The 16,128-nt window shown below is 56.0% G+C and overlaps 1 protein-coding gene across 13 annotated transcripts; it reads left to right on the forward strand.

Moving 5' to 3' along the window:
- Positions 1-18: 18 nt before the first annotated feature.
- PAOX (polyamine oxidase) lies at positions 19-16,020 on the forward strand. Of its 13 annotated transcripts, none has more exons than XM_049696913.1 (10): positions 19-114; positions 4,450-5,133; positions 5,420-7,367; positions 7,792-8,019; positions 8,516-9,002; positions 9,888-10,087; positions 11,646-11,898; positions 12,618-12,733; positions 13,470-13,627; positions 15,630-16,020. In XM_049696913.1, exons 4-10 carry the CDS (start codon positions 7,836-7,838, stop codon positions 15,831-15,833), a joined length of 1,602 nt encoding a protein of 533 aa, XP_049552870.1. In that variant the 5' UTR covers positions 19-114; positions 4,450-5,133; positions 5,420-7,367; positions 7,792-7,835; the 3' UTR covers positions 15,834-16,020. The 13 variants fall into 13 exon arrangements, with proteins under 13 accessions (XP_049552870.1, XP_033276512.2, XP_049552867.1 ...); XM_033420621.2 differs by having other exon boundaries at positions 5,420-7,341; XM_049696910.1 differs by having other exon boundaries at positions 5,420-8,019.
- The last annotated feature ends 108 nt before the right edge of the window (positions 16,021-16,128 follow it).

The raw sequence follows: 16,128 nt of genomic DNA on the forward strand, positions 1-16,128 counted from the left end.
CCAGTCAGGGTCCGCCCCGCCCACGGGCCAGCATCGCGAGATCTGGCAGGTCTCGCGAGATAAGCCGGGCGGCGGAAGTGGCCGGGGCGACGGGCCTGAGGTTTAGGAGTGAAGGTCAGTGTTCGGGGACAGGGGTCAGGGGGCGGGGGGAGGGGCACCGGTGTCCAGGAGGAGGGGCCGGGGCGGGGACGAGGGCTGGAGGTTCAGGTTCAGGTGGGTACCCTGATCCGCGCCGCCTTTGGCGGACCCCAAGCCGTAGGAAGTAGCCCTGAAGACCTGAGAGCAAACCCTCCGGGCTGGCCGAGCCGTGGGGGTGGAAAGACGCGTGGACCGCGCGCCGCAGCCCGAGCTCGGGGTGTGACCGCTCGGGGCCGGCCGGGACGCCCTCGTGGTCGAGAGGGACCGCCGGGAGGCCTCTCGAGTGCGCAGGCCCGCGGTGCTGGCCCGCCGGGCTCCTGGCGGAACTGTCCGCCGGCCTGCGCCGTCTCTGTTCTTCAGGCCCCGGCAGTGCCCTTAGCCTTTGGCCCTTCCCGCCGTTTCCGGGAAACGGCGTGTGTCTGGGTGCGGGGCCAGCGTGTCGTCCCCACACCCGGGTGACTGCGCCTCGAGCCACAGCTGGGTCCCGGATTCGCAGCTGGAGGCAGTGGCTGTGGGGCATGGAAAGCCAAACTTGCTGAGGACGGGTAGACTGGAGCTCGCTAGAGCTGGGCGGATACACTTGTGACCTGAAGTCAGCCCTCAGGGCAACGTGCAGTTGTAACCAGCGCAGAAAGCCAGACTCTGACAGCGGGCGTTTATAGGACATCAAGCAAAGGAGTGGGAGACAAGCCTCAGATCCACTCAGACCAGCTCAGATAAGCCTCCGACCAACCTGATCTTTGAGGGGATTTTTTAAAAAGGGGAACAAAGAAAGAGGCTGGGATTCATCATCGTTTTGTGACATTTCTGTGACATTTGTGAATCTAGTTTCAGGAGTCAGGCTGTCTCTGGTTTACATTCTCAGGCCAGGCGGTCCATGGCTGGGGGGTCTGTGAGCTCATCTTGCCCTGGAGAAACAACCTGAGTGTGTATTAACGATGGTGTCTACAATGGCAATTTCAGTACATTAGCGATGTTATCAACAGCAGCCATCTTAGTCACCTGACTCTGGTTGATTAGTGCTCAGTTAGCACAGGATTGAGGTCAGAGGGAACAAGAAAGGGAATAAAGTTTTGGGTGGAGAGACGAATCATGAACTCAGTAAGGGAACTCGGTTTTAGGGGGACTTGGTTTCAATAGCACGGAGAAATCAGAGATAATACTGCTAAGCAGTGTGGGAAGGAGTTGAGAGGCAGAAGTAAGTGCTTAGACAAGGAAAAGATAAATTATTAACAAAATGCTTCCTTTTAGAGGCATCATGTAACTGAGTTTTTCATTGCCAAGCACTGTGGCAAACATCCACCTTCTTAGTTCTCTTCCTGTCCCATTTCGTGGTGCAGGTGCTCATGAAGTGTGTGCAGTATTATTCATAGCAGCTGCACGAGGTGGCTGAGGAACATTTTGCAACATTAAACAATTCATATCACTCTGAAATGTATGTATTTATAGGTCTAGATATAACAGGAGTGCAGCATAACACTCTTTACATTGGTAACTTGGTATCTATTGAACACTAGATTGTGAATAGTTTTATTTGTATAAAATAAGATGTAATTAAACTTTAACAATGAAATCATTAAATTACTTTGATTTATAAATTTCAAATGTTTAGACACATATTATTGGCCTCCGTTTGTATTCGTGCCCAAGTTCTGCAAATTCAAGGGTGGAGATAAAAAGATCAAGTACGTGGGAATCCCCTGGCGGTCCAGTGGTTAGGATGCTTTCACTGCTGGGGCCCGGGTTCCATCCTTGATCAGGGAACTAAGATCCCACAAGCTGCGTGGGGAGGCCAAAAAAAAAAAAAAAAAAGAAAGAAAGAAAGAAAAAGGTCATCTACAAATGAAGAGCAAAACGGATATTTTCAGGTAAATAATAAAATCCAAATCAGAATTGAATACTCAGCAAAACTTTATTTCAGGGCTGAGGATAGACTAAAGACATTTTCATGCAAAGAGAAACATTACCAAAACTCTTTACCAAAGGAGCCTCTGTCTTAGTATGGGCTGCAGTACTGTGACAGGTACCCAAAGGGAAATGGCTCAAAAGTAAAGGAAGTTTTTTTCCTAACCCCCCCAGGGCTGGTGTTGAGGTCAGGTGGCTGCTATCCTTCATGAAGTAATTTAGGGACAAAAGCACAAGTGACAAAAGAAAAAAATATATAAATTGGACTTCACTCAAATTAAAAACTTTTGTGTTTCAGAGGATACAATGAAGAAAGTGAAAAGCCACCCCACAGAATGAGAAAAAATCTTGCAAGTCATAGATCTGATAAGGGTCTTGTGTCTCGAATATATAAAGAATACTTTCAACTTGCTAACCTAAGAAATAAAACAGCCAGTTATTTTACCAGTTTTCTCTATTTTATAGAGAAAAAGGAGGAAGTTGGGAGGGGTTGTTTTGAAGAAAAGTCAGTTGGAGGAAAAGGAGAGCTCAGGGTGCTGACAGCTTCTCGTTGGCCTGGCAGCTGCGCCATCACTTTCCTGTGAGATGCAGTGAATCTCCTGTTGGTGATCCTTCTCCTTAGGTCTGTAACTGACAGTCAGGAGGTACCTGCCTGGGCTTCCCTGGTGGCGTGGTGGTTAAGAATCCGCCTGCCGATGCAGGGGACACGGGTTCGAGCCCTGGTCTGGGAAGTTGTGCCACAACTACTGAAGCCCACGCGCCTAGGGCCGGTGCTCCTCAACGAGATAAGCCACTGCAATAAGAAACCTGCACACCACAACGAAGAGTAGCCCCTGTTCGCCCTTGACTAGGGCCTTGACTAGGGCCCTTGCTGCATGGCCAGTGGCAACTGTGAAGGGATGGGAAAGCCAAACACAGGACACAGGGTAGTTTCAAAGGTGACAGAGTCAGCTGATGGGACGAGGACAGTGGGGCTGCAACCTGAGAATGTGGCGGCAGCCATTGGGCCCCGCTGGCAGCCCAGAGAGAGGCCCCAGTGTGCCCGGAGTGGCCCAGGCCCAGCAAGGAGGCCTCTTGCACTGCAAGATGAGCACACAGACATGCTTCTCACAGCCCCACGAGGCTGCACCAGTAGCTTGATTTCAGGGGTTACACCAGGGACCTCACTGTGGGCATACCTGTGAGGGACCCAGAGACCAGTGGTGTATTTGTCTGTGGAGCTGGGACCCAAGGTCTGCAGGCTGAAGCGTCCCCAGGGTAGACCAGACCACTGGGACGTTGGCAGCAGCCCAGTGACCCCGCTGGGCTTCAGCTTAGCTGACCCTTGGGGGAACCTCACAGGAGGGAGCTACACTGAGCTGGGGACTTTGCTTCAGGTGGCAGAATGGGGGGTAAAATTTCCCCCTGCAAACAGGGACACCAGGGTCAGGGTGGCTGCACGCAGATGGGCTGTTTCATTAGAGTAGCCAGGTTGCCTGGGGTTTCTTCATTAGTTGCGGGATGTCAGGCTGAGTGACAAGGCCAGTGTCTGGCTCAGCGTTATGGCTGGTCCCAGGCCCAGCGCTTTAGCTAGGAGTTGGCGCTGCTGACCCCGCGCCGCCTCTGGGTCCAGTGGTCACTGCCATCGCCGAAGGCGCGACTTGGGCTCCCTGCCGGGCTTCGTGCCTCTCCTGCCCTGCGGGGACCGGACGAGGTGAGCCCCCGCCCGGGACGGGCACGCCTGGCGTCCTCTTCCGCTGCGAGCGGGGCGCTTCATCCTGGCTCTTTCCCTGCGGGGGGTGGGGGGACCGCGACCAGCGTGAAGCGCGCGGGGCGGGGTGGGGGGGGGTCACCAGCCATCTCTCGCGGGCCGCGGTGGGGTAGGAGCTTGGGGAGGCAGGACTTAGAGACGGGGGAAGGGCAGGGGGTGCTCCGCGGGTTGGGGGGTGCAGGGGTGGGGAGTGGAGAGTGAAGAGCCCAGGGCCACGGGCCCAGCAAGCAGCACGCAAGCCACCCTCCGCTGCTGCCGGCCCCCGGGTAGCGGGCCATTGCTAGCAGTCATGCCGCGGGCACCTTGACCTGCTTGGCGGCCTGTAAGACCAGCCACCGAAACTGCTCAGGATCAGCAGCCGGTCAGCCTGCAGTCTGGGCACAAAATGGGAGAGTTTTCAGGGACTAATTCGGGTCCACGGCAACAGCTCTCCCCAAGCCTTTCTTTGAAAGGGCAGGCATCCCTTGCATGCACATTTCATTGGAGAAACGACCACATATTTATGCGACTATTTTCTGTCTCCACTCACTGAGCTCCATGAGGGCTGGGATTCTGTCCGTTACTCAGGGTGAGTCTTCACAGCTTGATTATTTGCATAGGTACTGTCTTATTGCTTAAGAAGCAGTTAGATTCCTAAACCCCTTTTCACATTCCAGGAAGTGGCACTGGGTGACTGGCAGCATCCTGGGAGGCTATTCTCTGCAAACAGGGATTCCAGGAAGGGGACAGCAGGCACAGTTGGAGGTGGGTCTACTGCATCCAGTAAGCTGACCCTCCCCACTCCTGTCCACTCTTTGGCTCCCAAAGTATTGGCAGCCAGGTCTATATGCTCCACGCAGGAGACTGGAAGACTCTTCCCAGGGAGCATGACCAACCCAAGAGGAAAGACCTAGGGATATGGATGGAGGTTCCCCAAATAATAGCCTACCCAGAATCAAGCTCAAATTTGATGAGCCCCACTCACAAACAGCCATCTGGTCTACCATTCCTCATCACCAGCAGACAGACAAACATAACCTGACATCTCAGAGAGCTTCTTCCTGGAAGACAGAGCCAAAAGAAACAGGAAGAAGAACCCAGAGCACAGCAACAGAGCAGAAGCCTAGCACTTCACGCCTCCAGACCAGCGAGGACAATCTCCCTGGAAGATGAAGCAAGAAGACACCCTCCCCTTTCTAAAAAGAAGCATTTGTACGAGAAGAAAGGGCTCCTGGAAAACGAAAGCCTCAATGGAAGAAATCACACAGAAAGTGTCACCGGGTTGACGTGCGTTATAACAAAATAGCTCTAACCAAGGAGGTCAACGGAAGACCCGGACCAGCAATCTTGGTTCCGCGATAGTAAGCAAAGAATAGCAAACTACCGCTTTAAGCTTAAGCATAAAGCTAAGTCTATTTAAGCATAGGTACACTCCCAGAGAGGGGGAGAGAGAGAGGGAGAGAGAAAGCGGGCTGTTTCAGCGAAGTGAAGCAAGACCAAAGCAAAGTTTATCAAAGCAAAGGTACACTCAGAGAGAGAGAGAGAGAGAGAGAGAGAGTGGGCTGTTTCTGTGAATTGAAAGCAGCATTCCCGTACAGCCTTAAGGGTGATATTTATTTATTTATTATTTATTTATTTATGCTGTAGCGGGCCTCTCACTGTCGCGGCATCTCCCGTTGCAGAGCACAGACTCCAGACGCGCAGGCTCAGCGGCCATGGCTCACGGGCCCAGCCACTCAGCGACATGTGGAATCTTCGCGGACCGGGGCACGAACCCACGAACCCGTGTCCCCAGCATCGGCAGGCGGACTCTCAACCACTGCGCCACCAGGGAAGCCCCCAGGCTTAAGGGTGCTTTTAAGGAGCATTTTGCAGGGAGGCGGGGGCGAGTGACAGGGGATCATTATTTGATCGACAGTCCCAAGCTATGTAACAAGTTTACTGCTGCGCATTCTCTCAATCGCTAAGAAACGCCCACGGGGGCGGGGGGCAAAACCATACATGGATTTTATTATAATGATGGTATAATGAGTTTGGGTTTACTATAGGTTATACACCTGTCTGGTCTGGGCATGCGCAGCCCAGGGAAGTTCCCTTGTGTTACTGTGCCCCTCTTTAACAGGATAAGCTGCCCACAATATGACCATAGTTTCAACTGTTCTGGGTGGGGTCAGGGGAGAGTCCCCAGATGGTTGGGTGTGACTCGATTGCTTCTTCTCGTCTTTCTCGCCACTGTCACCTCCTTGCTGCTAATGTCTGACTAACTACCTAACAAAAGGAGAGCAGAAATGTAAAGGTGGGAAACAGGAGAGAACATACGTGAGCATTCAAGGGCCAGGCTCAAAGTCTGACAGCCTGAATTAAGGACTTTAGGAAGAGGTAAGAGTAAAGCCTCAAGAGTTTGCTTAGGGATGAGTCATCAGTAGAAACAACTGATTAGTGAAATAATCAGTGACATCATTTGCCAGGATTGAAGGATGGGAGTTTCCAGACTGAGGGCCCTTGAGTGCCCAACACAGTAACAACCGAGGGACAGGGAAGCACCACGTTGTGAAACTTCAGGAGAAGATCTTAAAAACTTCCAGGGAGGAAAATGTCCCCACTGCTTGTAAAGGATTAGAAATTAGAATAGCTGTGGACTTCTTCACAACACTCCTAGGAGGGAAGAGAAAGGGAGCAATGCCTTCAGAGTTTGAAGGAAGGAGATTCTGACCTAGAATTCTATGTCCAGGCAAACTACAAATGAAGTATGAGGGCAAAATGAAGACATTTTCAGCTTTGCAATATCTTTAAAAAAATGATCTCCCAGACACCTCTTTTCAGCTTCACCAAAACAGGAAAGTGAATCCAAGAACAAGAATATATGGCTGAGGAGGGCAACACAGGGAGCGAGAAGGGCTCCTCCTGGAGAAGGAGGAACACCCCAAACAGAAAGACTACCTACCCAGCCTGGGAGCTAGCTCCTCTCCCTGACTACCCTCACCCCACAGGGAACAGGTGGCCACGGAAAGTCCACGGAGGCACGGGTGCGCCGTGGTTTGGAGCAGCGGTACCCAAGTGTGGCTGAGAAGGAATGATGTGCCCTAACTGGGTTTACAGGGAAGCCTGAGGACCCTTTTAGCAGAAGGCAGGAGCTTTCTAATCCCTGCAAGGCAGTAGGGGAGACCTGCGGGAACTAGAGGAATTCTCCAGAAATGCCGCAGGCTTGAATATGTCTTCCTCTCCTGGGGCCGGAGGGGGAGGGGGGACGTAAGACTTGTTTCTCCATTTACCGTTTATCTTGAACTTTGTACTTTATGTGTGCTGCATCCTGTGTTTGTAGAGTTGTGACTGTGTATATACACACACACAACACACAAAAGTGTCGTCGCCTGGAGGCTTTCTCCCCGTCCCGCCCTGACATCTCAGCACCCACCGTCCACGCGCTCCACCGGGTCGGGAGGTGACGGCGCTCGCCTCCGCGTCTGAAGCTAGGAGGCTCCTCCTCCGCCTTCTGGTCGCCGTCCCCACGTCTTCTTAGGAAGGGGACACAACCCGACTGGCCAGCCGGCCGCCCCGATTCTCCCTCGGTGGGGACGCTTGCCCACACCGGCCGGTACCGGGGAATACTCACGGACCCTTCTGCACTCGCCCTCGCCCTCCCCGGCGGCCTTCCGCTACCATCCTAGGGCGTGGGCCAGACCCATAGGGGCTGCCCCAGGCCCAAACCAGAGGGGCGCGCGGAGCCAAGGGGGGCCGACGCGGGGGGACAGCCTTGCCCCACGCCCCTTGCTCCACCTCCAGTCCCGCCTTCCGCCCCGCCCCGGGCCCCCTTCCTCTTCTGGCCCCACCCCGCGCCCCCATCCACTTCCGGCCCCGCCCCAAGTGCCCGGCCCCGCCCCGTGTCCCCGCCCCGCGCCCTGAGCCCCTGTCCACCTCTGGCCCCGCCTTCTGCCCCGCCCCGCGCCCCGAGCCCCCTTCAAACTCCGGCCCCGCCCCGCGTCCGGGGCCAACTTCGCGTCTCTTCCCGGCTCTCCGAGCCTCCGAGCGGCGGGGACGCGCGGGAACTGCCCGGGACGGCGCGATGCAGTCGAGTGACCGTCAGGCGGAGGCCTCTGGCCGCGGCCCGCGGGTGCTGGTGGTGGGCGGTGGCATCGCGGGGCTGGGCGCGGCGCAGAGGCTCTGCTGCCACCCGGCCTTTCCGCACCTGCGGGTTCTGGAGGCCACGGCCCGCGCCGGTGGCCGCATCCGCTCGGAGCGCAGCTTCGGTAACAGCCCTCCCGGAACTCCTTCCCGGAACTCCTTCCCGGACCCCCTTCCCAGAGCCCAATCCGTGCCGCCAGAGCTCTGCCGACTCCTGGCTCGGCCTCCGTCCGGGGTTAAGCGACCCGGAACCCTTATCTGGCCCCTTGAGTGAATCCTCGCACTGCTTCAGTTAATAAACCGAAGTTCACTGGTCCCCGAAACTCAGCTGCCCGCATGAGCAGGGCCGGCCCCTGCCGTGCATGGGGAACCCGTGGCAATGCACAGTTGCCCCCGGTTCTGGCCCCGCAGGTAGCTCCCCCTCCAGCCTCCAGGTCGCCCCTCTCGGGTGTTCCTCTTAAACTAGGTCTGATGGGCCCTGCCGGGAGAGTCTGTGGTCCTCAGGGACCGTGCGGGCCTCCGGCTGATTTTCAGAGCATATTTGGGAAGGGAAGGGCTCCGTGTACAGAAGAAGGGCTCAGGTGAGGGAGCCTCACAGTCGCCTCTCCTGCTCCCTCCCAGGTGGTGTGGTGGAGGTGGGCGCTCACTGGATCCATGGGCCCTCGCAGGGCAACCCCGTCTTCCAGCTGGCTGCCAAGTACGGGCTTCTGGGGGAGAAGGCATTGTCGGAGGAGAACCAGCTGATCGAGACCGGGGGTCACGTGGGCCTGCCCTCTGTGTCCTATGCCAGCTCCGGGGGAAGTGTGAGCCCTGAGCTGGTGGCCGAGATGGCCAGACTGTTCTACAGTCTCATAGACCAGACCAGGGAGTTCCTGCATGCGGCTGAGACCCCCGCCCCCAGTGTCGGGGAGTACCTCAAGAAGGAGATCCGCCAGCACATGGCCAGCTGGACAGAGGAGGAGGAGACCAAGAGGCTCAAGCTGGCCATCCTGAACAACTTGTTCAACGTGGAGTGCTGTGTGAGCGGTACCCACAGCATGGACCTGGTGGCCCTCGCACCTTTCGGGGAGTACACTGTGCTGCCAGGGTTGGACTGCACCTTTCCTGGGTATGTGCGTGCCCCACCCACCCAGACATTCCTCCGTGTACCCAGACCCCTCCGTGCCTCCCAGGGGTCCCCCCATGCACCCCAAGTACCCCCCATGCACCCCAGGGGTCCCTACCCGTACCTCAGGCCAAGCTTTGGCAGGCAGGGGATGGGTGGGAGAGACATGGGGCTGTTTGTCTTCCCTGTTTTAGGGAGATTGGTCATTTACTTCCCTAGTTTTGCTCACTTATGAAAAACAAAAGAATTGTTCTCAAAAACAAGTGATTAAGGGCTTCCCTGGTGGCACAGTGGTTGAGAGTCCACCTGCCGATGCAGGGGACACGGGTTCGTGCCCCGGTCCGGGAAGATCCCACATGCCGCGGAGCGGCTGGGCCCGTGAGCCATGGCCGCTGGGCCTGCGCGTCCGGAGCCTGTGCTCCGCAGCAGGAGAGGCCGCGACAGTGAGAGGCCCGCGTACCGCAAAAACTCCTCCCACATTTAGGAGGCCGCCTGCTTGTAAGCACTGTGCGGGGGCTTCGACCTCAGAGATGGGCAGACAGGCCCTCCTCTGTGTCGATGTGGCTGTTCCCCCATGGGGCACTCACAAGACCCTCCAGGACTGCCCTGCACAGGGAGGGCGCTGTGACCAGGCAGATGCCCAGAACAAGAGCCCTGGGCTTGGTGAGGAGGGACCTGCTCTCCACAGGTTACCTTCGCATCCCTTTGCTCATTTAACCCTCCCATGAGACCCCCTCCCTCCCTGCTCTCCTCCCTGGCTGAGCCAGGCCCCCAGGCCAAGACCACAGCCCCTTGCAGCTCCTTGATCTGGTGTGAGCTTGGAGGGCTTGTTTCAGAGACTCACCTCCAGGGCCTGGTCGAACCACGGGACACCTCTGTCTCTCCCAGAGGCTACCAAGGACTCACAGACCGCATCATGGCCTCCCTGCCCAAGGACGTGATGGTTTTTAACAAGCCAGTGAAGACCATTCACTGGGATGGGTGCTTCGAGGAAGCTTCTGCTCCTGGGGAGACGTTTCCGGTGCTGGTGGAATGTGAGGATGGAGGCTGCTTCCCAGCGCATCACGTGGTCGTCACCGTGCCGTTAGGTAAAGGCGCTCCAGTTCCCACCCCAGGGGCCCCTGGCCTCTGGCTTTCTTCAGCCTCATTGGCTCTGGAGCGTTTGTTGGCTGCTAAGCCTGCGTTTTCTTTCTGAGTTTAGGACAGAGTTACTTGGTTGTGCTTTGTAGCAGTCGAGTGCTTTGGAATAAAGTTTCACAGGAAGAGAAAATGCAGGGCAGCAAGTGTCTTACTCCTTTTGGAGGTAATTTATGGAAAGGTTGGGAGGTTCACCAAACTGCTTCCTTAGCGGTGGAGAGGGCGTGAAAGCCAGGTCTCAAGTTTAGGTCCCGGTGGTAATCGAGGAAGGAGTCGTGTGTATAATCCTATTTGCTTCCAGATCTGATGCTTCACACGCAAGTCTTGGAGTAGGAGCGGGCAGTTGGGTAAAAGGTGGAGATGGTTGAAAGCAAGTCTGTGCCTGCTCATCTCATTTACTCCTGAGGCAGCCGGGGACACATCTGCCCCATCCCCATTTGACAAATGCGAACAGAGATAAGTCACTTAATTGCCCAAGTTCACAAAGCTAGCAGGTGCCAGAGTGGGTGGAAGATGAAGGGCAAGAGTCTCTGCCCACCTCCCACAGGTCCCGCCTGTCCCCTCGCAGAGAGTTGGGTGTGGATAAGCCTGCTCAGTGCCCGGCTCCTTTTTCCCACGGTGGAATCACACCACGCGTGTTAGCACAGTGTTCTGCTGCTCCTTCGTTTCCGAATCAGCACAGACAGGTCTAGCGTGGTGTGTTTTCTCTTACGTGGACGGCCTTGTTCATGCACAATTGTGGTGCGCGGTCTGAAGCTGCTGCAGTCAGTAGGCGCGTCGCTGCGGCTGCGTGGTCACTGCTCACAGGGCCAGGCGCCTGTCCCGTTTGTTCTTCACAGCCACACTGTGTTTTCTTGTATGTAGGCGTCGTTACTTGATACCGATGCAAATTTAGATGGTTTTCACTTGTTCTGTTGCACACAGTGTTGTACACGTGTGTGTTTAAAAACACTTGTGGGCGCATATGTGTAGGATCAATTCCAGTAGCAGGAACTACTGAGTTGAAGCTCTGCACTGAGAGGGCGGCCGTGGAGGGACAGTCCCCTCTGTGGATGCTCACGGCTGGTGCCTTGTTTCCTGTGGGGTTGTTCGTCCTTTTCTTGCAGACCTGCGAGGTTGGCTTGTGCTGCGAATGTTTCATCTCCTCGCGGTTTGACTTTGGGCTGAACCTGCTTAATTTTCAGGTGGCTTCTGGGTAAAGCCGGTATGTCTCGCTGCCCCTCCAAGCTAACCCTGGGCAGACTGAGAGGCAGAAGGCTCAGGGGGGAGAACTGTCCCCACAGAGGAGTCCGGGGGCCATGCGACCTGTTCCTGCCTGGCCAGGTGTTCAGGGGGCCTGTTGTGTCCCTCCGCTGAGGTGCTGGCCAGGATTCCCGATGGCCAGCCTGCGTGGGTCCCAGACACCTCTTTCTCTGACTCCTGTGACGGGGTCAGGGTGCCTTCCTGTGGCTATCAGTTCTGGTTTAAGCGATTGACGTGGTGTAAACCGAGTCTACTTATGAATTCCAGGTTTTCTTAAAGAACGTCTGGACACCTTCTTTGAGCCACCGCTGCCCACCGAGAAGGCGGAAGCGATCAGGAAAATAGGCTTTGGGACCAACAATAAAATCTTCCTGGAGTTTGAGGAGTCTTTCTGGCAGCCAGACTGCCAGCACATCCAGGTGGTGTGGAGGGACACGTCGGCCCTGGAGGACGCCGCCCCCAAGTTGCAGGATGCCTGGTTCAAGAAGCTTGTTGGCTTTTGGGTCCTGCCTTCCTTCGGGTACGTGCTCTTCCCAGGTTTCTCCAAGGAAACCTGGTGTGAGCTCTGCGTGGGGTCCAGCGCTGTGTCGATTCTCTGTGAGGTGTTTCTGGAGAGTTGGAATGGGTAGGGATCCCAAGGGCACCTTGAGTGGTGAGACAGACACCCTGGGCCCACCCTGTGCAGGGACAGATGGAGACCCACTGTGTGCTGCTTGTCAGCATCTCTTGGGACCTGGAACGTGTAATAAATACTTGCAGTTGTTTTCCTTGTAAGAGACACACTTTGCTCATTTACAAGAAAGTGTCTGCCAGATACCCAGGCCCGAATGCCCCTGGCAGCCGAGCCAGGGTCCGCATGGTGTGCCCCGTCCCCTCCGGCCCGTCACGTGGGGTATTAGGAAGACACGCACCCGAGGGTCGGGACTTGATACAGTTAGTGACTCGCTGCCTCACGGGACACTGCAGTGGTGGGGCGTTTCCCAGTGCGTGTGGGTGGCAGGGAAGCCACCGGCTCTGTTCATAGGTTCTGTTGAGTCCCCGAAGGTGCTGGGGGTGGCCGTCCCCACCGGCGCTCAGTTGTGGAGACAGAAGGAATCGTCTTAGTGCCCCGAGAGTTCTGACCTTGCAGACCCCATGTCGAGGGGCCCTGGGAGTTCACGGCCACACTGGCGGAGCCACTGGCCCTGGTGGAGGCCGTCTGGGTGTTGCGGGTCTGGTCCCAGCGCTGCTTCTCTCCAGCAGGGCCAGCCAGGTGCTCTGCGGCTTCATCGCAGGGCTCGAGTCTGAGTTCATGGAAACGCTATCGGACGAGGACGTGCTCCTGTCTCTGACACAGGTGCTCCGCAGGGTGACAGGTACCGACTGCAGGGGCCATGCCGCCTCCTGCCCTGGTGGCTGGTCTCTGACAGGAACCAGACCTCTCACCAGACAGGAACTGGGTTCACCCCTGAGTGTCTGGGGACTGTCCTTCCCATTAGTGCATCACTAAGAGTTCTTGTCTCTGAGGGACACTTCCCACTTCTCTTTTCTAAAATTTGCCACCAAGATGAACACAGTTGTCCCTAATCAGAGCTTCACAGACAAGACGCTGAGGCTTGGGAAAGGCGGCGGTGCCTGTCGGGGGCTCTGCTTCTAGGGCCTCATGCGGGGAGCCCCTTACTAACACCCTCTGGGCCTTGGTTTTCTCCCGGGCAGTATCTCTCGCTTTTAGCTGCTAAGAGTCCTTAAGGTGAGAGGCTCCTTGGTGTTGCTGCTGTTGTTGTTTTTTTAATTAATTAATTAATTTACTTTCGGCTGCGTTGGGTCTTCGATGCTGCGTGGGCTCTCTCTAGTTGCGGCGAGCGGGGGCCACTCTTCATTGCGGTGCGTGGGCTTCTCATTGCGGTGGCTTCTCTTGATGAGGAGCACGGGCTCTTCTAGAGCGCAGGCTCAGTAGTTGTGGCGCACGGGCTTAGTTGCTCGCGGCATGTGGGATCTTCCCGGACCAGGGCTCGAACCCATGTCCCCTGCATTGGCAGGCGGATTCTTAACCACTGCGCCACCAGGGAAGTCCCAGAGGCTCCTTGTTAATGCGAGTGTCTCTTGGTCTAGGGAATCCCCGGCTCCCCGCGCCCAGGAGTGTGCTGAGGTCCCGCTGGCACAGTGCCCCATACACCCGGGGCTCCTACAGCTATGTGGCCGTGGGCAGCTCCGGGGACGACCTGGACCTGCTAGCCCAGCCTCTCCCTGCGGACGGCAGGGGTGCCCAGGTAGGACGCAGCTGCCTGGCGAGGGCACTGGGGTCCCGCTGAAGGCCCAGGGCCCGGGATAGGTCCCACGAAGGCCAGGGATGCTGGGTGCGATCAAGTGGGGGGCTGGGGCCCCGAGACTCAGAGTCCATTTTCTTTTTGAAACTAACAGTAATTTTACAATGTGTTATTTTTATCAGAATTATACATACATGTGGCTTAAAGCGTCAGAGGATTCTATGGTGCTGGCTAACAAAATGAAATAAACAAAATACAGCACTCTGCTGGGGGGCATGCCGTTGCCCCTTCCCAGACTGTTCTTCAGGCTGATTCTGCTCTAAGTAACAGGCTTGTGCTACCACTGTTTTAAAGCCATTTTATAAAATCGAAGTATAGTTGATTTACATTGTTGTGTTAGTTTCAGGTGTACAGCAGAGTGAGTCAGATACACACACACACACATATTTTTTCTCAGGTTCTTTTCCATTATAGTGCTACCACTTTTTACAAAACATCTAACTGCGTAAAACTTTAAATGTTACAAAGGTTGGCAGAACCTTTGGGTTCCTGTCTCCAGCTTCACAGCTGTCTGTTCCTGGTGTCTCACTGCCCTGGCCTCCCCCATACCTTTACTAGGCATGTCCCACAGGTGATGTCATTTTATTTGCAGATATTTCAGTGTGCGTCTCTAAAAGATCAAGGACACAGCACTGTTATCACACTTAAAAATTCACAATAGTTGCTCCACATCATCCAACATTCTGTGTTCAGTTTTCTAAGCCTTTTTCTTTTTTGGCTGCGCCTCGAGGCACGTGGGATCCTAGTTCCCCGACCAGGGATCGAACCCGCGCCCTCTGCACTGGAAGCGCGGAGTCTTAACCGCTGGACCGCCAGGGAAGTCCCTCTAAGTGCTCTTTGATTTTTCAGCTTTAAGAATTACTGATTGAATTCTCACCACGGCACATGAAGTTTTAGCTTTCTTGCACTCATCTGCCCACCCAGCCCTCAGACCTCTCCCCACCCTCCAAGGTGTGCCGCAGTAATTTTGCTAAGACTGCTACTCACTGTTGACACATCCTGTTTGCCGTGGGCACTCTCCACACCTGAGCTGGCAAGGGTGCCTTTGTTTCTTTTCCAGCAGTGGAAACAACCACTTCTCTGGGCCGATGGATTCTGTAGATGGGCACCGTGGGACGGTTGTTTCTGCCCCACGACATCTGGGGTCTCAGCTGGGAAGATGACGGGCTTGGGGTGACTCAGGGCTGGGGCTGGGGTCATCTGAGGCTGCCTCTCTCATGTCTGTCCTGAGCATGGCTGGGACGCTGGCTGGAGCACCTGCCCCAGGCCTCTCCATGTGGCTTCCTCACAGAGTGGTGGCCGTCACGCTGCCCTGTGGCCGCCTGGGGCTCCAGCGCAGGGCTTATGGGGAGGGGCAGCTGCATCGCTCCAGTGACGGAGCTGGGAAGTCAGGAAGCACCACTCCTGCCACACCTGCTGGACAAAGTGGTCAGGAACCCGCCCAGATTCAAGGGGCCGGACACAGACCGCACTTTCTGTGGGAGGAGTGTCCGAGGATTCACAGCCGTGTAAAGCCCCACGTTGGGTGTAAATGCTGCTTGGAGAGCCATGTCCCTTAGGGTTTTGAAGACGTTCTCCAGCGTTGCTGCTGGAAGCCTGAGGCCGTTCCGATGCCTTTCTTCCCTGTCACCTGGTTTTCAAATCTCTGAGGAAGCTTGAATGAGCAGGAAGCCCCACACTCACGCTCGCTCCGAGCCCAGCGGCGCTGCCCTCTGGCACATACTCACTCGTCTGGGATGCTCTTGAATTACCTCACCGTGGTTCTTTCCTTTCTCTTTCTCTGGATTTCTGGTTGGATGGTGGGCTTCTGAGTTGGCCCTTGAATTCTCTTTTCTTTTTCCTGCTGATGTCTGTCTTTTTGGTTTTTCGCTCTGTGTTTGGGGAGGAGCGTGTGAGGCTTGTGGCCGACCCCTGGCACCCACCCTAAGCCCGCCCTTCTTTGCAGCTCCAGGTCCTGTTTGCAGGGGAAGCCACACACCGGACGTTTTACTCCACCACGCACGGAGCTCTGCTGTCCGGCTGGAGGGAGGCTGACCGGCTCATCGCTCTGTGGGATTCGCAGGCACAGCGGCCTGAGCCCGGCTCTGAGCTCGGCTCTGCTCCCCCAGTTCCCGGGTCCCGGGGAGGCTGGCCCCACCCTTTCCTTTGATGGACAAGGTTCAGTCGGGCTTGGGATTTGGGATGTTAATGTCACTGGGGTCAGCTCCCTCCTTTCCCAAGTCGCTGGAGTCCGGCCAGGGCCGAACTTGAGCTGAGCGCGAAGTCTTCCTGGAGAAGGGAGGGGTGGGATGCTGCTGCTGATGCGGTTGGAAGAACATAAACTGTGTAAAAGTGTCCTTTGTCCAGAGTCGTCCTTATGCCTCGGAGCTGCAGCATGGGTTGCTCTGTCCTCATCGTGCCCCGGGCTCCGGTCACTGCAGGGCCCTGTGCCCCCAGCACGTGGC

Source organism: Orcinus orca, chromosome 14 (genome assembly GCF_937001465.1).
Source record: "Orcinus orca chromosome 14, mOrcOrc1.1, whole genome shotgun sequence".
Classification (NCBI taxonomy): Eukaryota; Metazoa; Chordata; class Mammalia; order Artiodactyla; family Delphinidae; genus Orcinus; species Orcinus orca.

Bases quoted from the DNA above. Each gene is read 5' to 3' on its own strand.
- PAOX (XM_049696910.1), top strand. From the start codon at position 7,836: ATGCAGTCGAGTGACCGTCAGGCGGAGGCCTCTGGCCGCGGCCCGCGG. The intron at 10,088-11,645 runs GTAAAGGCGCTC...TATGAATTCCAG, and splicing joins GGTCGTCACCGTGCCGTTAG to GTTTTCTTAAAGAACGTCTG. The intron at 11,899-12,617 runs GTACGTGCTCTT...GCTTCTCTCCAG, and splicing joins TGGGTCCTGCCTTCCTTCGG to CAGGGCCAGCCAGGTGCTCT.